Source organism: Stylophora pistillata, chromosome 4 (genome assembly GCF_964205215.1).
Source record: "Stylophora pistillata chromosome 4, jaStyPist1.2, whole genome shotgun sequence".
NCBI classification, from domain to species: domain Eukaryota; kingdom Metazoa; phylum Cnidaria; class Anthozoa; order Scleractinia; family Pocilloporidae; genus Stylophora; species Stylophora pistillata.
Window position 1 is genome coordinate 28,514,051 of NC_142522.1, and position 23,220 is coordinate 28,537,270.

A 23,220-nucleotide genomic window follows, 5' to 3' on the forward strand; every position below is an offset into this window, starting at 1 on the left:
CTTGATTTGTGACGATCTTAGGTATAGCGCATTAGATCATATAATGATAATAAATTTTGCGCTATAGAGATAATAAAATTATTAAATTATTACACGAAAAAATCCTTAGTCTTTATGCTTTCCACTTTTGCTCGAACAGCCAACAATAATGCATAAAACCATCCCTTCTTTCTCACATGAACTCTTCGTTAGATACGGTTTGTTTACGCTCGAGGGACACCAAGATGGCGGATATTAACCGTTGCTAAGGTATTGGTCACGTGGGTGAAACCCAAGGATTCGTGAAACGAATCTTGATTCTTACCAGAACCGTGTTTCAAATCACTTTGTTACTCAGTTACGAACACAAACACATCATGTCTCTTGAACTCATCCATTTATAAAGAAATGGATATGTAAGGAATGTCTACTTAAGCAATTAAGAAAATAGATTCACTGAAATCTTATTAAGGTCTTAAAATATCTGTCAGATAAAAGACTCAAGTTATCATGTCGCTTAGAGACGTGGGAGGGCGTTACTTTCACAGCGTGAAATCAATTACGTTAAGAGTTGGTGGTAAGACCCACAAGCATTCGCTTTTGGTAGCTTATGAGATTCCACCTAGCTTGAGGCTGCCTGACGGCTGCACTCGAGTATATCATTGCCAGATCACTGCTGAACATTATATTGCACCTTCTTTAAAATGCGATCTCCATCCTCTTTGTTGAATAATTAGTTTGAAGAAATCGCAGAGTCGGCAAGGGTTCATATTACTGAACAAATATTTTGGTCCTCCTGGGCGTTTAAATTTACTTTTTCCTCGCTTTTATGTGCATTTTTACCCCATTATCGCATTAAAGCAACTAGACGCTCGAGGAGCGTTCACTCGGGCTTCTTTCACAGCCATGGCATTCACATCAAACACGAGTACAATTATGACATGAACTACTTGTTAATGGTGATTCTAACAACAACAAACATATGAAACATATGTATGAACTGCGGTTATGAGACGTATATGTGAACGATCCTTCGCAGTAAAGCACTATTTGAGCAATAGTGAAAATCAGACCTGAAAAAAATTTCAGGCCTGTACGGGATTCGAACCACTGACCTCTGCGATACTAGTGCAGCGCTCTACCAATTGAGCTAACAAGCCAACTGGGAGCAGGCCATCAAATTAATTCGACATAAACCCGTAGATGATAAATCAAACAACAACAAACATATAAAACATATGTATGAACTGCGGTTATGAGACGTATATGTGAACGATCCTTCGCAGTAAAGCACTATTTGAGCAATAATGAAAATCAGACCTGAAAAAATTTCAGGCCTGTACGGGATTCGAACCACTGACCTCTGCGATACTAGTGCAGCGCTCTACCAATTGAGCTAACAAGCCAACTGGGAGCAGGCCATCAAATTAATTCGACATAAACCCGTAGATGATAAATCAAACAACAACAAACATATGAAACATATGTATGAACTGCGGTTATGAGACGTATATGTGAACGATCCTTCGCATATCATCTACGGGTTTATGTCGAATTAATTTGATGGCCTGCTCCCAGTTGGCTTGTTAGCTCAATTGGTAGAGCGCTGCACTAGTATCGCAGAGGTCAGTGGTTCGAATCCCGTACAGGCCTGAAATTTTTTTCAGGTCTGATTTTCACTATTGCTCAAATAGTGCTTTACTGCGAAGGATCGTTCACATATACGTATAAATAGTGATTCTGTACGAAATACCAAATCGTACTTTACAAGTATTGAACCCTAAAAACCAGCAACAGAAAAAGGATATTTAACGGACGAGCTAAGTTTATATATTTAACCTTACTATTTAAGTTGCTTCTGTCAGTATCCTTATCCAATTCGCTGCTGTTCACGAACATTCTTGATTTTTTCAGCGAGATGTTCGTCTCAGCATCATAGTTTGCTGTTAAATAGGCCGTCACAGTATTGCCAGTGTTTTCGTAGTTTAAATTCACATATGGCTCATTTTTTATCTCGTGAGAACTAGTATGAACTTTCCACATTTGGCTAGCTTTCAAGCAATGAAGTTTGCGGGCCGGCCCATTCCGAAAACACTCGATATCATTTAGCGTGGGCCTGCCACGAATGGCGTGTGCGTTTGCATGTGGGATGAGCTTATAAGACAGGAATCTTTGCAAAGCGGTCTTCACAAAACACAGCATTCTGTAAATTACGTTGTTTATGTAGAGCGAGCTCACGATAACACAAGTTGTCGCACTCTCATCCCCAGTTTCCGCGGTTTACGCATGGAACGCTTGGGACCATGACCCCCCTTTTGTCGACCAAAACGGCTTGCATTTTTAGACTCGGACTTTCCGAAGCCCGAGTAATAAACAAATGTTTCTTCATATTACAAAATTGTGTGTCAAGTCATAGTATTGTCACACTCCAGAGTAGACGTCACGCATCTTTCGGTGTTCTTTTTTAAGCCGAAACTTCGCATTTTAAGGGTATCTGAAAGAAATATTCCACTGTGCTGAAGTATGTTTCATCAACTGGCTATTACTTCCTAGTCAGGCGGAGTAGTATCTTTCTAAGAAATAGCGAAGTCAATCGGCACTTCATATGAGCAACGGAAGCGAAAAATCGCGCTGTTGAGTGCCATACACTCTTCTTTTGATAAGAACGTCTTACTTTGGGGCTGAAGCTGAACCTTCTTATATTCTTTTGCGATTTGAGCCTGAAAACGTTCTTGACGTGTTCTTAAAGTTGAGTGGTATGGTCTGGTATGGTATTTTAATAGACGAATAAATTAAGTTCGACTACAAACTTAGTTTTGTTTCAGTGCATCATGCGAGGTGAAAACCGAATTATTAATGTTAAAAAAATTTCCTTTCGTATTAGACTTAATTGTCATGTTTTATATTTCTCTTACCTCAGTATTTTTAATTCCCACAAAATAAAGACTTTCTTAACTGAGGGGGGCATTGGGGCCTCTGGGAAACCGCAGAACCGGAGAAAAAAACCTCCAAAACCGAAAAACCGACGAAAAAAGGGAGCAAAACCGAAACCCGCACGCAAACCTGACAAAACCGCTACACTTTCACCTTTAAAGGGGTCAAAAGGGAAAAACCGAAACCGCATCAGAGTTTTCGTGAAAACCGAAAACCGAATGCAAAAACAAGTAAAATCCGCAAACTGCTCTGAATATCAAAACCGGAAAACCGAACCTTTTTGGCCAAAAACCGAAAAACCGATCCAAAAAGCAGTCAAAACCGCAAAACCGAAAATCCCAAAGCCCCCCTCTTAACTGACTCTCAACCTGGGTATGTTCTCATTATGTCCTTAAAATTTTGGTTAACCTTAGACTATACGTTCTTTATAAAAAAAAAAAGGTTGTTACATAAAAAAAGAGAGTTTAGCAGATCTAAGAGTTTCTATACTCGCGACAACTCTTGGGGGAAAGGATTTTTATCTAGTGGCTCTTTTCAGCTCCTTTTGCGGAACAAATTTCGATGCGGACCGGATGAACAGTTTTCAGATTCCGATATCCATTCTGTTTGATACGTCAACTTAAAACTACGAAGACCTTCAAATAACTATATTTTGATTTTGGCGCTGGCAGACATATGCATTTCAATCTGATTGATACCACTGGAGATGACATATGTGTGGTCATACCCAAAATGGCCATTTAGCTCAAGACTCCGAGTAGTCTCTCCTCGCTCTCCGCAGTGCGTTAACGTCAATTTTATTTTCACTTGTCTTGTGCGACAGACTTCACTGCTAGTAGTCTAAACTGGCTTTATAGCTATTCTTGATAACAGGTGCTTCCGTTACTTTGCTGATTATCACGGAAGACCGTAACAGAGCAGGGTTGTTCGTGTTTCTAGTTATCAAGTTGTATAGATGCTAGTTTTAATTCTGGAAATATTTTTTTATGCTATCAGTGGTCAATCACGTGTTGTAAGGGTTGTCAGTGTGTGGTCTACCTGTAGTAATAGCGTTATAAATCCCATAGTTTACTCTCTCAGGAACAACGACTTCTACCACTCCATGTTGCAGGTGATTCAGAAATACTTTTTGGGGTACATCTGTGGTAGAGGGATTATATATTGGTGAGTCACCTGTTTTGGTTGATTCTGTTGGCCCTTTAAATGTTCGCGCTTAAATAATCGTACGCCGGCGAACGATGACTTTACGTGCTTGTTACACAAATATATGGTTCTTCACCAGTAAAACCAATCAAAGTTTCTGATAGATAATGTAGCAAGGCTTTATTGCACTGGTTATTACACGATTTGTAATTGGTGAAGTTGAGAAATTCCACATGGTATCATGTTCGCGTCATGACGCTTACTTTAGACGCCATTTGCATTCTTGCTGTACTCAATGAAGCGAACTTGAAGTCGATTTTCTTGCTTCAGTGGCTTCAAACAAAACCAAAACTTACCGTTCTGTTGAAGATGTCTTAGACAGTGATTTTGAGGTCGATTCGGGGTCAGAATTCGGAGAACTATCGTCCGAAGAAGAAGAAATGATCGATGCTGGTTGTGATCCACAGATCGAGTCAGCTGATGAGAGGTATGTTACGCTAAATTTTTGCTTTTTTCTGTAAGCTACGCCAAGGAATGTCAATTGTGGTTTTATTTATACCTTAATTTGTCCTCTCTTGAGTTTTTGTGCCTTGATACTCGGGATTTTAGTGAAAATTGTTCATTTTTGTTGACCAGTTGTAATCGAACAGAAATCAGATCAGATTTTATTCTGAACATTGTTCTCCTGTTCATCTTGAAGGCCACATTGAACTTGTTTATCGATATTTTAAAGGGTAATTTTGATGTCAGGATTATTTACGTCTGCCTGACCTCCAAAATTATTCTTCATTCTCATGTAGATCTCTTCCTAGAAGAAATTGTGTTGTGGAGAACATTTTGTAGTTTTGTCAAACTGGACTCCTTTTTCTTTGCTTTCTTTGTTTTTTTTTTACAACGTTCTATCAATTTGATCGTAGAAAATACTAACAAGTTTGGTAACAAGCTCAAAACTGATAGCTCTTATTTTCGCTGGTTTCAGCTGACCTCCAAAGAGTTCTTGGCCTTTCTGGGAATTGTCATATTCATGGGTCTTGTCGATGTTCCTTCATTGGCCGAATACTGGAATGATGACGGTTTTTTCGGTCAGGACTTTGTACGTTCTTCTGGCATGACCAGAACACGTTTTATGAATATTTTAAGAGCTCTACATTTGTGTGATTATGAACAAGATAACATAAATGAATTACATAAGTCATGAAAAGAACCTTATGATCCTCTTTTTAAATTGAAACCTCTTATGGATGAATTACAATTGGCCTGCAAAGCCTACTTTGTACCAAAACAAAATATTCCAATCGATGAAAGAATGGTGGCCTTCAAAGGAAGAATTGGAATGAAGCAATATATAAAAGATAAACCCACAAAATGGGGATTCAAATTATGGATTTTGGCTAGTTCAGACTCTGGGTACACTTATAAATTTCAAGTATACACTGGGAAACGCCTTACACCCACCACCCATGGGTTGGGTTATGATGTAGTTATGGGACTGATGGATGGACTTTTTACTCAAGGTTATCATTTATTTTGTGATAATTTCTACAGTAGCCCAAAATTATGTTCAGATTTATTTGAAAAGGGTTGTTTTCTAACAGGGACAATCCGCGAAAATAGAGTAGGTTTTCCCAGGAATCTTGGTAACCCCCTTCCAGCTAAGGCAGAACGCAGAACATCCAGGTGGTTTCATGAGGGACAAACTGTATTTGTTAAATGGAAAGATACTAAAGTAGTTTGTGCTTTATCAACTTTTTTATCCAGCTACAGGGAGGGACTTCATAGAAAGGGGTAGGGGAAAATTAGTGGGTGGGAGATATGTCAAAGATCGTGTTAACATTCCCCCACCTATGAAAGGTTACAAGGCTAATATGGGAGGAGTAGATCTATCTGATCAACTTCTAAAATGCTATGAAATTGTAAGGAAATCTGGGAAGTGGTGGAAGACTTTGTTTTCTCATTTCATTGATGTAGGTATTGTTAATAGCTTTATCATCCATAGGTCAATAGGTGGAAAACTCACCCACAAATTGTTTCAGGTTAATTTAGCAAAAGCCCTTCTTGAAAGGAGTGAAATGGCACAGAATCCTTCACCTGGACCTGGCCGTCCAAGAAAGTATAATTGTAGGGTTGATCATTGTCCAGTAGCCATTTCACCAGAGGGACTTGATAATAAATCCACTAAGGCTTCTTTGGGCAGAAAAAAATTGTAAGCTATGTTATGAGTTTGACAAGAAGCAATGAAAACCCCCTGGCAGTGTGCAGTTTGTAATATTCCCCTCTGCCTTCAACTTGATTGTAATTGTTTTCAGAGGTGGCACACTGCTGAATGTGATCATTTAAGAGATTGATATATTTGAGAGCCTAAGTTTTAACATGTAATTGGGTTTTTGTTAATTAAACTGCACTTAATTCAGACAATTATCGTTTGTTGTCATTGAGTTTGGGTGTTGCGTGACACTCTATCCAGCTTGCTCATCACAAATTTTATATTTTATTGGTGCAACTGAACCTTAGTAAGGTGTATATTGGTAGGGGAAAATACCCTAGCATATTTTACAGAGTTTTCAACTCATTATATTGCCAATGAGGCATTTGAAAGTTGCATATGTTACATAAGTTGTAGAATGAGCATGGAAAGCGTGACAAATTGGATGTCACCTGTCAATCAAATAGAATACTGTTGAAATCCGAGAGATGTTTCAACTTAATTGCAAGACCCTAAAATTACATTCGTGAGTCTAAAATCCCCTTCAGCCACTAAACTCTCGACCACAGGAGAGAAATATTCTCAAATTTTACTTGGTTGAGCATGGCTTTAACGGTATATATGACGTCAGAACTCTACAGGGGGCCGCCCGTCAATCGCAAAAATTTCTTAGTTGGAAAGAAAATTTTATCTTCTTAAAAACCATATAAAGTTTTGTATACTTCCTCCATTGTTTCCTGGAACTGGGTTATTTGCTAGTCAACTCAAAAAGCTCAATTAAAAACAAGTTATAGGGCTAAAGAAGTAAATAAACATCCCAAGAGACCTTGATTTGCTGTGATGATCGTTCTTTATTGATGAATGCCAACACAAAATAGGGCTTCGCTCAAATTCCTGGTAACGCTCTTTTAAGCGTTCCCAGTCACGTAGTGTGCACGTTGTATAATGATCCAAGGCAGGATAATAATAATCTTTTTCATCATCCATCATCAACTTCTTCAACATAAATGTAAACGTTCTACGACTATTACATAACTATTGAAAATTTATCTACGTTGTTTGATATCTATTTTTACTCAAATTTTTAAGAATTTTCAGATAAAATTTCACAATCATTTGCAGTTGAAGCACTTTCCTCAATAAGTAAAGTATCGAACGATTAGCTCCGAAAAATATGATACTATCCTATCCTTTTACAATATTTTATCAAAGTATGGAGAAGTATATCGTAAAAGTAAATAGTCCATATGTATATTTAAAGACACTACCCCACACTCCACCATACGACGCTAGAAAAATGTCTGATTCCTACACAATAACTCAGTAATTAAAATGAAGGGTACTTGAACTCTTTTAACTAGATATTAGTTACACCAAATATAGACTATAAATGTCCGACCGGTTACAAATAAAAACTTTACACTACGGTCAATACATTTCTATGTTTCTTAGAAAAGTTGAAACTCATCAAATTGTTATATTTCGTTAATGCACGATTTTTTTCTAAAACATTACGCGGCCGAATAAACCCTGTTAAAACAGAGAAATGAACGCCTAATAGCCTCTATATTTTTGTAGACATTGTATCAAGTTAGGAAAGCGTTTTTCTAATTTCGATGCTAGACAAACTCGTTGGCAAATGAAGTAGCTCTGGAAAATTAGGAACATTCGATTTTGACGGTTACTGTCTGTAAATGTTTCGTTCCACGCGTAGCAAAAACCTTTTGAAGAACATTTAAACCCAAACCCCCAATAAGAAAGAGAACATGCTCGTATATCCGTCCTCCGACTTTATCTGTTCATGGAAGCTTCAATTTTTATTTTAATTTGGCTCTACCCAACTGTACGCTGCTTAAAGCAGACAATGTCCGCGGACAAGAATCTGGGCGTATTTTCGCGCCACATAGAGGCTAATGTATATATAAATCCAATCTCCCTCCTCTGTACAACATGAGATTTAATGAACTGTTTAGGAACGAAAACTGGGGAAAAGGAGAGGGTTTAAGGGCGCAAAGCTCGTGTGTTCACCTTGTGCTCCGCCCATTTATCTGCGTAGCGATCTACAAGATACTCCTCAACTAATCTTTTCATTACCTCCATGCGCGTCTGAAACAAAGAGATATCCAAAGGTCAGAAGATGGTCAAAAATTGATAGGCAAAGTATTCAGGTGTCAAGGGTTTCTCGATACATTTGGATGGCCTGTCCATCATTTTCGTCACTTTTTTTTCATCCGTTAAAAATAATTAAGCATTCAGAAAATGTTCAGTGAAATGTCGTATGTAGCAGTAATAGGGTCGTAACAGGGGACAACAACCAAACCCAGGATCGAGCCAAGTCAGATTGATTGGACGATGTAACTGATCCCAATACAGTAATAAATCTAGTTGCTTCCGGTACGGATAGTATTATGAGCTTCGTCTGCGACAAAACAATCGGTCTGCTGACCACCTAATCTGCATGATAGTTGAATGGCAGAAGAGCTACGCTTAATAATTTACTTCTCTGTTTTCCATCCATTTATTCATTTTCAAAATTATTTACTCATTTATCCACTCATTCTTTTCAAATTCATTTTTCTGTTCGTTCATTCCATTTCAATGTATATAAGGACCTGTCATTCTGTGATTTGAAAATTTTAATGAGTTTGCTCAGGACAGAGTCCCCTCTCCTCCCCCCCCCCCCAAGTTTTTATTGTTGTTGTTGCGGGTGATGATTATTTTGGTTTCCGAAAGCTCTTTGATTGGACCAACACGAGTGATTCTTGGGTTCCTCCAAATGCACTGAATCTAGTACAGAAATAATTAATCTAAATTGATAAATTATCTTGTGCTCCGCCCATTTATCTTCGTAGCGATCTACAAGATACTCCTCAACTAATCTTTTCATTACCTCCATGCGCGTCTGAAACAAAGAGATATCCAAAGGTCAGAAGATGGTCAAAAATTGATAGGCAAAGTATTCAGGTGTCAAGGGTTTCTCGATACATTTGGATGGCCTGTCCATCATTTTCGTCACTTTTTTTCATCCGTTAAAAATAATTAAGCATTCAGAAAATGTTCAGTGAAATGTCGTATGTAGCAGTAATAGGGTCGTAACAGGGGACAACAACCAAACCCAGGATCGAGCCAAGTCAGATTGAGGTTTATATTCTCAATACACGCTAAAGGAAACATTTCGCTGATCTTTCCATCAAAGCTTATGACTTTCATGAAATGATCCTTGTCAATAAAATATCCAAATGAGTTTGAAATTCAGAACTCGTCTAAATTTTTACTGTTGTATGCAAAATGCTGCATAATACCTGTTCTCCACTAACAGCTTCGAGCAAATCCGTTTGTGCTCCATGATTGTCCCTTCCTATTTCTATCTACAGGGGAAAAACAATTGTGCATGAATTTTGATTGCATATTGAATTGAAATCCCAAAAAGCATCCCGTTCCTTTGCCAGTAAAAACAAAAATGCTATTACGTATTTGCAAGAGGATATTTGGCTAACCTCTTCTTTAGTTCCGCCTCCTTCTCCCGCCTGAAAAAAAACAGAAGAGATTCCTGCAGTCAGCTGAAAAATGTGAAGAAGAAGTGAAGTGAACAGTTGCATACGTAGCAGTTGCAGAAGAAGAGAAGCAAAGCGGTAAAGTTTAAAGTCTCAATAAAAACACGAGGAGACATTTCGCTGACTTGTCAACTTTATTTAACCGATAGGATAGTTACAGTTTGGACGATGTAACTGATCCCAATACAGTAATAAATCTAGTTGCTTCCGGTACGGATAGTATTATGAGCTTCGTCTGCGACAAAACAATCGGTCTGCTGACCACCTAATCTGCATGATAGTTGAATGGCAGAAGAGCTACGCTTGATAATTTACTTCTCTGTTTTCCATCCATTTATTCATTTTCAAAATTATTTACTCATTTATCCACTCATTCTTTTCAAATTCATTTTTCTGTTCGTTCATTCCATTTCAATGTATATAAGGACCTGTCATTCTGTGATTTGAAAATTTTAATGAGTTTGCTCAGGACAGAGTCCCCTCTCCTCCCCCCCCCCCCCAAGTTTTTATTGTTGTTGTTGCGGGTGATGATTATTTTGGTTTCCGAAAGCTCTTTGATTGGACCAACACGAGTGATTCTTGGGTTCCTCCAAATGCACTGAATCTAGTACAGAAATAATTAATCTAAATTGATAAATTATCTTGTGCTCCGCCCATTTATCTTCGTAGCGATCTACAAGATACTCCTCAACTAATCTTTTCATTACCTCCATGCGCGTCTGAAACAAAGAGATATCCAAAGGTCAGAAGATGGTCAAAAATTGATAGGCAAAGTATTCAGGTGTCAAGGGTTTCTCGATACATTTGGATGGCCTGTCCATCATTTTCGTCACTTTTTTTCATCCGTTAAAAATAATTAAGCATTCAGAAAATGTTCAGTGAAATGTCGTATGTAGCAGTAATAGGGTCGTAACAGGGGACAACAACCAAACCCAGGGTCGAGCCAAGTCAGATTGAGGTTTATATTCTCAATACACGCTATAGGAAACATTTCGCTGATCTTTCCATCAAAGCTTATGACTTTCATGAAATGATCCTTGTCAATAAAATATCCAAATGAGTTTGAAATTCAGAACTCGTCTAAATTTTTACTGTTGTATGCAAAATGCTGCATAATACCTGTTCTCCACTAACAGCTTCGAGCAAATCCGTTTGTGCTCCATGATTGTCCCTTCCTATTTCTATCTACAGGGGAAAAACAATTGTGCATGAATTTTGATTGCATATTGAATTGAAATCCCAAAAAGCATCCCGTTCCTTTGCCAGTAAAAACAAAAATGCTATTACGTATTTGCAAGAGGATATTTGGCTAACCTCTTCTTTAGTTCCGCCTCCTTCTCCCGCCTGAAAAAAAACAGAAGAGATTCCTGCAGTCAGCTGAAAAATGTGAAGAAGAAGTGAAGTGAACAGTTGCATACGTAGCAGTTGCAGAAGAAGAGAAGCAAAGCGGTAAAGTTTAAAGTCTCAATAAAAACACGAGGAGACATTTCGCTGACTTGTCAACTTTATTTAACCGATAGGATAGTTACAGTTTGGACGATGTAACTGATCCCAATACAGTAATAAATCTAGTTGCTTCCGGTACGGATAGTATTATGAGCTTCGTCTGCGACAAAACAATCGGTCTGCTGACCACCTAATCTGCATGATAGTTGAATGGCAGAAGAGCTACGCTTGATAATTTACTTCTCTGTTTTCCATCCATTTATTCATTTTCAAAATTATTTACTCATTTATCCACTCATTCTTTTCAAATTCATTTTTCTGTTCGTTCATTCCATTTCAATGTATATAAGGACCTGTCATTCTGTGATTTGAAAATTTTAATGAGTTTGCTCAGGACAGAGTCCCCTCTCCTCCCCCCCCCCCCAAGTTTTTATTGTTGTTGTTGCGGGTGATGATTATTTTGGTTTCCGAAAGCTCTTTGATTGGACCAACACGAGTGATTCTTGGGTTCCTCCAAATGCACTGAATCTAGTACAGAAATAATTAATCTAAATTGATAAATTATCTTGTGCTCCGCCCATTTATCTTCGTAGCGATCTACAAGATACTCCTCAACTAATCTTTTCATTACCTCCATGCGCGTCTGAAACAAAGAGATATCCAAAGGTCAGAAGATGGTCAAAAATTGATAGGCAAAGTATTCAGGTGTCAAGGGTTTCTCGATACATTTGGATGGCCTGTCCATCATTTTCGTCACTTTTTTTCATCCGTTAAAAATAATTAAGCATTCAGAAAATGTTCAGTGAAATGTCGTATGTAGCAGTAATAGGGTCGTAACAGGGGACAACAACCAAACCCAGGGTCGAGCCAAGTCAGATTGAGGTTTATATTCTCAATACACGCTAAAGGAAACATTTCGCTGATCTTTCCATCAAAGCTTATGACTTTCATGAAATGATCCTTGTCAATAAAATATCCAAATGAGTTTGAAATTCAGAACTCGTCTAAATTTTTACTGTTGTATGCAAAATGCTGCATAATACCTGTTCTCCACTAACAGCTTCGAGCAAATCCGTTTGTGCTCCATGATTGTCCCTTCCTATTTTTATCTACAGGGGAAAAACAATTGTGCATGAATTTTGATTGCATATTGAATTGAAATCCCAAAAAGCATCCCGTTCCTTTGCCAGTAAAAACAAAAATGCTATTACGTATTTGCAAGAGGATATTTGGCTAACCTCTTCTTTAGTTCCGCCTCCTTCTCCCGCCTGAAAAAAAACAGAAGAGATTCCTGCAGTCAGCTGAAAAATGTGAAGAAGAAGTGAAGTGAACAGTTGCATACGTAGCAGTTGCAGAAGAAGAGAAGCAAAGCGGTAAAGTTTAAAGTCTCAATAAAAACACGAGAAGACATTTCGCTGACTTGTCAACTTTATTTAACCGATAGGATAGTTACAGTTTGGACGATGTAACTGATCCCAATACAGTAATAAATCTAGTTGCTTCCGGTACGGATAGTATTATGAGCTTCGTCTGCGACAAAACAATCGGTCTGCTGACCACCTAATCTGCATGATAGTTGAATGGCAGAAGAGCTACGCTTAATAATTTACTTCTCTGTTTTCCATCCATTTATTCATTTTCAAAATTATTTACTCATTTATCCACTCATTCTTTTCAAATTCATTTTTCTGTTCGTTCATTCCATTTCAAAGCATATAAGGACCTGTAATTCTGTGATTTGAAGATGTTAATGAGTTTGCTCAGGACAGAGTCCCCTCTCCTCCCCCCCCCCCCCAAGTTTTTATTGTTGTTGTTGCGGGTGATGATTATTTTGGTTCCCGAAAGCTCTTTGATTGGACCAACACGAGTGATTCTTGGGTTCCTCCAAATGCACTGAATCTAGTACAGAAATAATTAATGTAAGTTGATAAATTATCTTACGTTTTTGCACCGAGTTTTGCAGCAAGTTTTCCAGAAGTTTGGGGTGAAGATGTAAAGAATATAGTACGCAGTGTTGAAAGGAACAGGTATGGAATTGCCCTTGTCGATCCATTCCAACCACATCTGAGTTCTTGAAAACTTCCACTCTAGGATCGCATTTTCCTACGAAAGATATTAAGAGTGTTTGAGAGCGGCTATCCGTAAATATCGCCCGGTGGTGTGCAATATGAAAAAATCGAAAATCCCCAAACTTTGCCAGAATTTAGGTCTGGATGAATTTCAAGAATAATACTCTGAGTTGAATTGCATTTTTATTTTTCGCAAACGGCGGCAAAATCGGTTTTGTGGCTCTGACCGTCAGCTTCACGAGGTTTAAACAGCCATTATTTGAACGTCGCTTGAAAATGAAATAAAAAGTAGATGTGACCAAATTTATGCCTAATGAAAAGAACATGTATTTACAAACAGTCTGAAGTGTTCTTTGCTCGATTCCGTTGCAATCTAAAAGTTTTGGGGAGTTTTTGTTTATTTCCAATGTTCAACTCATTTTGGCGGACAAAAAAATGGCAAAATTGAGAGGGTAAAATTGCACCTTGATACATGGCATGGGGTTACATCAAGTTAATTCAGAGAAAGAACAAGGTTTCTTCTTCAAATAACTCCAATAAAATTTTTGGGCTACTCAAACTATGAAATATTGGGACCCCAAACAAAAGTGACTGAGAGGTCAAAACACGCCATTACTTGTCACGCAATTGGAGGTGAAAAATTAAAAATGCGCAACAGGAAAAGCCAACAGGTCGCTTTGGGAGCAAAATATCGTTAAAAATCTGAATAAAAAGTTAACTTTGATCAACATTTGTCATTTCTGATGCTCAGGTTACCTAAGATTTAAAATTTTAGCGGTTATTTTCGAAACAAAACAAGCCAAAATGCAACATCGTCCAGTTCGAAGCGGCCGAGGACGGATACAAACCGTAAAATAAATACGTTTGCCATGCTTACACTTTGATTTGAGAATTGTTTATAAATTTGTACATACAATGTATCAACGCCAAATAGTGATTGTGCATTAGCTGCCGTGAACTGCCCTCCGCTTTCTCGAAATGTTCAATTAGGATTGCGTGACAGGCAGACCCACAAGTCCTGGGCTACAATTGCAAGAGCACGCGTCTTTACCAGAAACACTGACACTCTTCCTTTATATTCAGTATTATTTCTTTGGTAACTTTGAATTATGCTTGAACGCTTTCTGGGGGACTCGCGCATGAAAATGCTTGTAATAACTTAAAGCTAGTCTTTATCCGTTGTCATTACCGACCTAATTTTCTCATACTTTTATTATGCGGGAAATAACTCGGAAAAAAAATACCCCGAAGCAAAACTATACGTACACAGCATTCAATAACCATCCTAAGGTACCTTCTCTAGTTATCTTATTGTTTATACACTACATAACGTCTACAGAATCAATAAGAAATCGTGAGAAATATTGAGATGTTACCTGCCCTGGCGAGAAAAAGATCTGCCTCCGTTTTCAAAGTTGAATCAAAGCAGTCATAAACCTTCATGTGACACTTGATGTTTCTTCTGCATGTGTTTCCATGGCCTCACATAAAGCATTTACCGGGCTAAAACCACTTCAACCACATAGCCCTCCAACAAGTTCAGAGAAGCCCCAGGTTTTCATTACATATACACAACATACCGCACCTTAAAAAAGACTCAAACACCTTGGAGAAGGTACAACGTAGAGCTTCCGAATGTGCCCTTAGAAAAATTGGGCAAGATATGACCTACGGAGAGCGCCGAAAACTTCTTAAATGGCCAACACTTAAGCAAAGAAGATTATTCTCGTCACTTACCGAGTGTTATAAGACAATAAATAGTTTCACGCAGCGAATGCTCAATCAGTATTTGGCGCTGATGCTTGGTATGTACAAATTTATAAACAATTCTCAAATCAAAGTGCAAATATGGCAAACATACTTATTTTACGGTTTGCATCCGTCCTTGGCCGCTTCGAACTGGACGATGTTGCATTTTGGCTTGTTTTGTTTCGAAAATAACCGCTAAAATTTTAAATCTCAGGTAACCTGAGCAGCAGAAACGACAAATGTTAGTCAAAGGTAACTTTTCATTCAGACTGGTAACGATATTTCGCTCCCAAAGCGGTTTGTACTGTTGTCTTTTCTACTTGCGCATTTCTGATTTTTCACCTCCAATTGCGTGACAAGTAATGGCGTGTTTTGACCTCTTATTCACTTTTGTTTGGGGTCCTAAAATTTCGTATGTAGAGTAGCCCAAAACTTTTATTGGAGTTATTTGAAGAAGAAACCTTGTTCTTTCTCTTGATCAACTTGATATAACCCCATACAATGTGCCAAAGTGCGATTTTACCCTCTCAATTTTACCACTTGTTTGTCCGCAAAAATGAGCGAAATATGGGAAAAAAACAAAAACTCCCCAAAACTTTAGATTGCAACGGAATCAAGCAAAGAACACTTCAGACTGTTTGCAAATACGTGTTCTTTTCATTAGGAATATATTTGGTCACATTTACTTTTTATTTCATCTTCAAGCGACGTTCAAATAATGATTGTCTAAACCTCGTGAAGATGACGGTGAGAGCCACAAAACCGAGTTTGTCGCCGTTTGCAAAAAATAAAAATGCAATTGAACTCAAAGTATTTTTTCTAGAAATAGTTCATCCAGAGCTACTCTGGCAAAGTTTGGGATTTTCGATTTTTTCATATTGCAAACCACCAGGCGATATTTACGGACGGCCGCTCTTAAGATCGTGAACTAACCGAGAATCAACATCAACAGAGGGCAAGTGATTAAACCATGGAGAATGGTGCCATAAAAAAAGTGAGCAATCATAGAAAAGCATTAAAAGAGCAGTTTCATGTTGCCAGGGAGTAATCACTGCACGAAGTGCCACTCACAAAATAATTCCTACATCACCACAAAGTACACTGCAGCAATAACCAATTAACATTAGCTTCCCCAACATCAATAAAAAAATTTGAAGGACAAGGAGCATTAAGAACTTTCAATGAAGCACAAAGCGCTGCTGGAGATATCTTAAACGTGCATAAAGTAAAATCCAATATGTCAGCTATACCATCACAGTCTACAAGATTATCGGATCATGTATGGCCAACTCTAGATATCGATATGATCGTTATCAAAGAGGCGTTGACTTACCATAATTCCGTCGAAAGAGTTGTTCATCATGGCAATCAGCATGTTTAACGCTACAATAACTGTGCAAATCACGTGGCCTATAATAAAGATACGCCCGAACGTAGATGTCAGGTAAAACGCTGGATCGTCAACGGCAATTTTTTCCTCTTCCACCATGCCAAGTAACAACCAAAACATTCCAATGAAAGATCCAGTGTGCCTACATTTAAATGTAAGAATAATGAGAACAACAGAAATCTTAAATTAGATAGATGAAGCTCCAATGCACACGTTTTGATAGCGAGTTATGTACCTAAGTGTAACGATAATCTTGCCAATGTCTGTCCAGTGCAACTGGTTGCTTGTCTTTTAGTTTTGGAAATGCAGTCTGAAGTGAAACTGATTAAACTTACTAAGGAAGCAGTCGTTATCCCTTGCCTAGGGGGAAGTAGGCCTTTTAGCGAAGGGGAGCACTTGATTTTTAGATGGAACGGAAGGTCGATCACCTGTCGTCAACAAAGCATAAAGGGGGACTGATAGAAAACTGAACGCCAATTAAATAGATAATAAATAATGACTAGTCCCTGATGGAGGTAAAGATCTCACGCTATAGCTATTAGTGGGCTCTTTGTTTTCCTCACTTTCTCGACGTTGTTACTGTTGTTTTGTTTGTTTGTTTTATCGGATAGTTCTCTGACTATTTATTTTAACAATAGTTTCCTCAACTCTCTTCATGCGTCCACACTAAACGTCCTGTAATCTTCTGTAAAGTAAATAAGTGGTTTACCTACGACTCTGGTTAGGTTCACTTAGAGTCCATAGGTTTATGTACGTACCTGCCATACGGGTGAGACACTTGGTATTTAGTAGATTCGTTGTAGTCCTGCTTCTGAAGTTCTAGTTGACAAGCCACATAATACGAATATATCTTGACTACGCCTGTAGCGAATGCAATGTAGAGCAGAAGAAAAATGGCAAGAAACTTAAGGACGTCCTTGAGCATTCTGTAAAGTGACAGTTGCAATGGACCCAACACTGAATTGACTTGGAAGATATGTGCTAAGTGGAAATAGGACAATACGGTGGCCGTGGCGTATATGCCATCAGCCACGATAAACGCAGCCTTTCTTGGTTTCCACTCTTGTTCATAGTATCCCCACGCACTCAACCAAACTATGTAGGCCAGTAGGAATGTGAAAGTGATCAAAGTGTCTACAACGTTCCACCATTTTAAAAAGTAGATTGAGAGACCTTGCCTATAGGCCTCCATGGCCTCTTGAACTGAAAGGCCTACAACAAAAGTGAGAACAGCGTAGTCTGCAACGTAATGGAGCAAATAAATTCAATATTTTTTTGACAAACTGAATTTATCTACTCTTGCTAACACACATCTACCTACAACATGTCACATAAGAAGCTAGATCAAACTGGACAGTGTTGGAAATCCCAGTACAGCAACACTAGTCACTCGCGTAGTTTTTTTTTTCTATCTTTATTCTAGTCGTCACACGCTTCGTATCGCGTCGATCTTAGCCTATTCTTTTACAAACCCACAAAATCGTAAAGACCACCCTTGGTTTCGCGTTGTGAGGTTACAAGGCTGACGTCACTTTTCCGTCACCCTCCCCCCATTTGTCTCGGAGAGCAAATGTTTGTCGAGAAATGAACCTTATCCCTTAAATTTTATGAACGAATCCAACATCTAGAATTCTCAATCGATTTCCTAATCACACTAATCATTGATCAATCAGTAGCCATAGTGGCAGATGTTCAGTTCATAAGTAGAATGTTCAAGCATCCAATCCGCTGTTGTCATCCAATCTGTTTCGGTTTGGTTCACAATTCAATCCCCTTCCTCATCGTGAGCAAGATCCTCCATACGTAATCTTGCTGCGACGGCTGCATCACGGGAAGGCCTGAACGCTGGCGCTTCAATGCGCAACTCGGTCGTTGGAGGTCTGTCACCGTCTCCCGGTCGATCACATGACAGTTCTAACGGATATAGCTGCTGTACTGCTCGCTCTAGATGTGAAGTCCCTGTGCGAAACTTTGCTCCCCGGACAACACCATCACACCCTTTGATTAGTTCCGTGACCATCCCGACCTTCCATTTCCCGCGATTCTTGTCGTCCGACTTGATCAGCACGACCTCGCCCACACTAGGATTGTGTGGTTTTCCAGGATTCTTTAGACGATGGCGTTTGCGCAGCCCCTTTACGTACTCCCCCGTCCATCGTTTCCAGACGGCCTCCTTGCATGGTTTGAGATACTTTGCTCGCTTGCGTAATTCACCGTCTTCTATGCGGTGTGGTTCCAACTCGAGTAGTGCATTTGGTTGACCAAACAACAGGGAGTAGGGGGTCAGGATCGGTAGCTGCACATCGTCCTCCACGTAACTTAAAGGTCGGTTGTTAACTGCAACCTCTACGTCTAGTATAACCTCATCTAACTCGGTCCACGTTAGGAACCCGTTTCCAATGGTCTTCTGTAGACTTCTCTTCACCAATCCAACCATTCTCTCGAACTGCCCTCCCCACCAGGGTGCTCTGCTCAGGTTAAATTGCCACTTGATTTCCTGACGGGAGAGGAATTCGTTGAGGCGTTCATCAGTCATCACTTGTTTCAGCCACTTAGCTGCCACCACGAAGGTACTCCCGTTGTCTGAGTAAATCTTCTCTGGTCGGCCACGTCGGGCCATAAACCGTTTCAGGCATCGAAGGAATTCTCCCGTTTCTAGGCTGGGTAGTAGCTCAAGGTAAATACCTCCAGTCAGGCTACAGGCGTAAAGCGTTATGTAAGCTTTGCCTTCATGATACCTCCCCTTTCTATACTTCAGTGGTCCGGCGAAATCCACTCCGACTACTTGGAACGCATTTTCTCCTTCGGTGCGATCCCTTGGTAGCTGTCCTGGTGGCGGAGCCGCGAACGCTGTGGCGCGGAACTGCTTGCAGCCGTTACAGGCTTTAACAGCTCTTTTTGCAAGGCGTCGCAACCTGGGAACCCATTACCTTTCACGAATCCTTGCCATTGTGAGGCTCACTCCCCCGTGGAATGTCCTGATATGCGCTTCTACAGCCATCTTCTCCGCGAACGGATGAGACTCAGGCAAGTATATGGGATAGTCTCCCTGAATCCGCCCTCGGCATTCCAGTAACCCGTCTGCGTTTTGTTGTAGGTTCAGCTGTACACAATAATCTTCGAACCGCTCGTCTCTCTTCAAATTCACCTGTGCTCGCTTTAGCCACAGGTGTCGCTGCATCTCGATCTCCTCTGTCGTGAGTGGTCCCTTAGATCTTCTCGTCTTTTCGCTCCGTAGGTTATGCATGAAACGTGTCACCCGAGCACAAACCCTTAGGGTTTTCCATAAGTTGAACTTGACCAGCAAGGCGTCTAGGATGTCTGTCTTAGCTTGTGCTACGGCGAATACTTCCCGTATCACTTTTGCTTCCGCCTGACTGTCTGGTGTGGCCGTTGTCTTGATATCGGCTAGCCATCGCTCTCGGTATAGTAGCCACTCAGGCCCTCTCCACCATAGCTTTTCGTTTTCCACGCTTCCGCTCCGACTGCCAAGGTCAGCTGGGTTGTCTTTTGTACCCACATGACGCCAGTTTACTTCTGGGTGTTGCTGGATTTTCTGCACTCGATTGCTTACGAACTGCTTGTAACTCCCTGCTCCCTTGATCCAATGTAACGCAACGCTGCTGTCCAACCAGCAGAACATATTTCCAACTGGGAAACCCTCTAATGCTTCCTTAACGTTCACAATGAGATTGGTCGCCATGTGACCTGAGACCAACTCGAGGCGGGGGATGGTGAGGCCTTGCTTCGCCAGTCTAGCTTTGGCTGCTATCAGCCCAACACTATCACCGGATGGTTGAGATATGATACCCTACACTACCGCAGAAACGCCTTATCCGCTTGCGTCGCCGAAACAATGTAGCTCAATATTGCTGATCTCTTCAAAGTGTTGAGGTATGGCTCTGGGTACGGAAATGCTCACCGGTAGCTGTGCTTCCCATCTTGACCACTTGGTTCCCAGTTGACCAGGAAGTTGAGCATCACATCCGACTTTCAAATCACATGCGTCTCGGTATAGTAGTTTTCCACTCAATGTCATAGGCGCTGCGAGCCCTAACGGGTCATACACTCTTGCTATCTTCGCTAGTATCCCTCTCTTTGTGACTTGGGTGCGGCCAGTTGGGAAATTTATTTCAATGGTATCTTGTCGCTTGTTCCATGGAAGCCCGAGAATAGATCCCCCTCCTTCCTGAGGTGCACCCGATTGTTCTTTCGCGAATGTAGTATCTTCGCTAAGAGACTCACCAGGGGACTCCACTGCCGGAACATTTGAATGCCACTTGTGCAGCTTGAATGAAGCTTGGTCAAAGACATGGGTAACGCCTGCTTTGACTTCACGGGCAGCTTTTACGGTGGGTCCGCCGCTGATAAGGTCGTCGACGTATAGACTCTTCTCTATTTCCCTCACCAGGTCCGGATTCTCGGTACGACAGGCTTCCAGGTGTTGTTTGATAACTCCCCCAAGAAGAAACGGGGATGGCGCCAAACCAAACAGAGCTCTCGTGAATCTCAGTATTTCCACTCGCCTGGATTGCAAGTCCGTGATCCAGTGGAATCTCATGGCATCCCTGTCTTCTTCCCGTATTCGTACTTGTAAGAACGCTTGCTTGATATCACCTGTTAACGCAACTGGGTGGAAACGTGCACGGACAAGAACAGCCCAAAGCTTGTTCTGCAACGGAGGTCCCGCGTGAAGGCACTCGTTGAGAGAAGGAGCGTTCTCTGAAGCTCGGGCTGAGGCGTCGTACACGATTCGAAGTTTGGTACTCACTGCAGCCTCTCTCACCACTGCCTTATGTGGAATATAGAACTCCTTTCCCACTGATTGGCCTGACACTCGCTCCACTATTCCCTCGTTAAGCTGGTCGTTAATTATGGCGTCATACTTCTGGAGTATTCCGTTCTTCTTCAGTTTCCGAATGGTACTTTCCAATCGCTTCAAACTTCCCGCTCTGTGGTTGGGAGTGGAGGGTGGTTTCCTCTCCAGGGTAGCCCGGTCTCGTACCACCCCTCTGGCCCTCGTGTTAATTGTTCCTTGAATTCTTCATAAACATCTGCTTGATCTCCGCCTGGTGTGTCACGCAATCTTAGAATATCTAATTTGCATACTTATTCGTAATCTGCCGCTGTCGTCTGTGTCAAGAACATATTAGAGAGGTCAACTTCTTTACCTGGTGACATAATTGTCCATCCGAACTTTCTTAGCTCTGCAACAGGTTCGCCGGGACGTCCGATCTTTGGTATGGTTTCTGTATTCATTTTCGCGTACTCGCTCGCACCCAGGATAATGTGGACTGGTAGCTCAGGCTTCTCGTCTCTGTCGTCCATGTATACCCCATCCAAGTAGGGATATTTCTCCAGTATCTCAGCATATCCTGGGTTGTCAATGTACTACGGTCCACTCTGGTGACTTCCGTTTCCAATCGGAATTTTCCATCAAGACTGCCAATCGTCGCGCTATGAACTCCGATGACCTTGTTTGTTGACCCAAGCATCATCTCTATGCGCTTGAATTCTTCTCGTAGCGGTTTGTTTCCCAGGTGTTCAAGGATAGCTAACGACGCGTATGAGCTGCCTGCCCCAGTGTCTAGGAGTGCGCAGCACTTGATTCCATTTACTTCTACGACAACAACGGGATACACGACTCTCTCTGTTCCTTTGACGTGTGATGTCTGCGTTGAAAGTTATGACACCCGCGGCTTCTACAGCTGTGTGCTCTGTGTTTATCACTTGCACAATTAAAACACAACTGTTTTTGGCTCAAAATTCGTTTGCGGTCTCCGACCGCGACAACCTTGGTGCAATTAGCGGATGTGTGATCCGTGTCATCGCAATAGACGCACCCGCGCATCTGTCTTCCACTTGCTTGTTGTTGGACCTGATAAGACCTTCCGCGTGGCGGCGGAACGCGTGCATTCCAGTCGTTGGGATCATTCTTCCTCTTGGACACACTCGCACCATCGCTTTCCTCTCCTTCTGAATTTATGTCTCTCCAACTTTTAATTGCCTGAATCAGTTTAGCGAAATCCCAGTCTCGCCAATTTTCGTGTCCCCGGACTAAGTCTCCCCTTATTCCTTTCAGTTTGTCTAACACCGCCCTCACACTTCAGGAGACTTCACGTAACTTCCCGAGCGTCTCTAAGCTTTGTACATTAAACAGAAGCTTTTTGTAAAACTCGTTAATTTCTTTTGGACTGGCGCTTGTGATGGTAGGCAAACCCATGATGTTGTTTACATATGCGTTTACAATTTCTGACGTTTTCCCGTACTCCGATTTTAGAATGGCCTTCGCCCTTTCGTACCCCTCAAGATTGAACGGGAGTCCATCTATGTCCGCTCGTACCTTTGTCACAAGGAGTTCCTTTATATAAGCGAACTTTGTCACTGCTGACAGATCTGTCGCGTCTATTTCCGCGAAAAATTTGTTCCAAAAAGAGAGCCATTGTTCGAAGGACCCATCAAACTTCGTTATTGATAGCTTTGGCAACTTTGCGGGCATTCCGGAATCGCCTGATAACCCTTTCCCTTTTTTGCTACCTAATTCTTCTGATTTTTTTTCGTAATCAAGCTTCATTTCCCATTGTGCCTTTTCAAACGCGAGTTGCTCCTCTCTCTCCGTCGCGATTGTCGCTTTCTCGCTTTCTTTTTCGGCCATTTACGATTTTTTCTTCACCTCCCTCGAACACTTCCCAAGGTATTCGATCTCCGCGTCTACACCCTCAATAACTTTGTCTATTTCATTGCTCCATGCAT

The 23,220-nt window shown here is 40.8% G+C and overlaps 2 protein-coding genes, 1 non-coding gene and 2 pseudogenes across 9 annotated transcripts in view; 1 reads left to right on the top strand and 4 right to left on the bottom strand.

The window, feature by feature from the left end:
- Positions 1 to 3,968: 3,968 nt before the first annotated feature.
- Positions 3,969 to 6,471, top strand: LOC111328903 (uncharacterized). Its single transcript, XR_016000740.1, has 2 exons — positions 3,969 to 4,543; positions 5,036 to 6,471. It is a non-coding gene; the product is annotated as an uncharacterized LOC111328903 (transcript).
- A 619-nt stretch (positions 6,472 to 7,090) lies between these two features.
- LOC111328892 (short transient receptor potential channel 4) overlaps positions 7,091 to 23,220 on the bottom strand; it is a 34,998-nt gene continuing 18,868 nt past the window's right edge. The window contains exons 3-15 of one of the 7 annotated variants that reach the window (XM_088758891.1): positions 17,226 to 17,706; positions 16,411 to 16,609; positions 13,201 to 13,362; positions 12,498 to 12,527; positions 12,303 to 12,368; positions 11,891 to 11,902; positions 11,128 to 11,157; positions 10,933 to 10,998; positions 10,521 to 10,532; positions 9,757 to 9,786; positions 9,562 to 9,627; positions 9,150 to 9,161; positions 7,091 to 8,365 (exon numbers count right to left, since the gene is read on the bottom strand). In XM_088758891.1, coding sequence (XP_088615017.1) covers positions 8,261 to 8,365; positions 9,150 to 9,161; positions 9,562 to 9,627; positions 9,757 to 9,786; positions 10,521 to 10,532; positions 10,933 to 10,998; positions 11,128 to 11,157; positions 11,891 to 11,902; positions 12,303 to 12,368; positions 12,498 to 12,527; positions 13,201 to 13,362; positions 16,411 to 16,609; positions 17,226 to 17,706 — 1,271 coding nt within the window. In that variant the 3' untranslated portion in view covers positions 7,091 to 8,260. Of the gene's footprint in view, positions 9,628 to 9,756; positions 10,533 to 10,932; positions 10,999 to 11,127; positions 11,158 to 11,890; positions 11,903 to 12,302; positions 12,369 to 12,497; positions 12,528 to 13,200; positions 13,363 to 16,410; positions 16,610 to 17,225; positions 17,707 to 23,220 lie in introns of all 7 variants that reach the window. The other 6 variants (XR_016000737.1, XM_088758890.1, XM_088758889.1 and 3 more) reach the window with 6 other exon arrangements.
- LOC148733200 (uncharacterized) lies at positions 17,863 to 20,170 on the bottom strand (annotated as a pseudogene).
- On the bottom strand, positions 17,863 to 21,965 carry LOC148733201 (uncharacterized; annotated as a pseudogene).
- On the bottom strand, positions 17,863 to 23,122 carry LOC148733202 (uncharacterized). Its single transcript, XM_088758900.1, has one exon. The coding sequence runs from the start codon at positions 23,120 to 23,122 to the stop codon at positions 22,574 to 22,576; it is 549 nt and encodes a 182-aa protein (XP_088615026.1). The 3' UTR covers positions 17,863 to 22,573.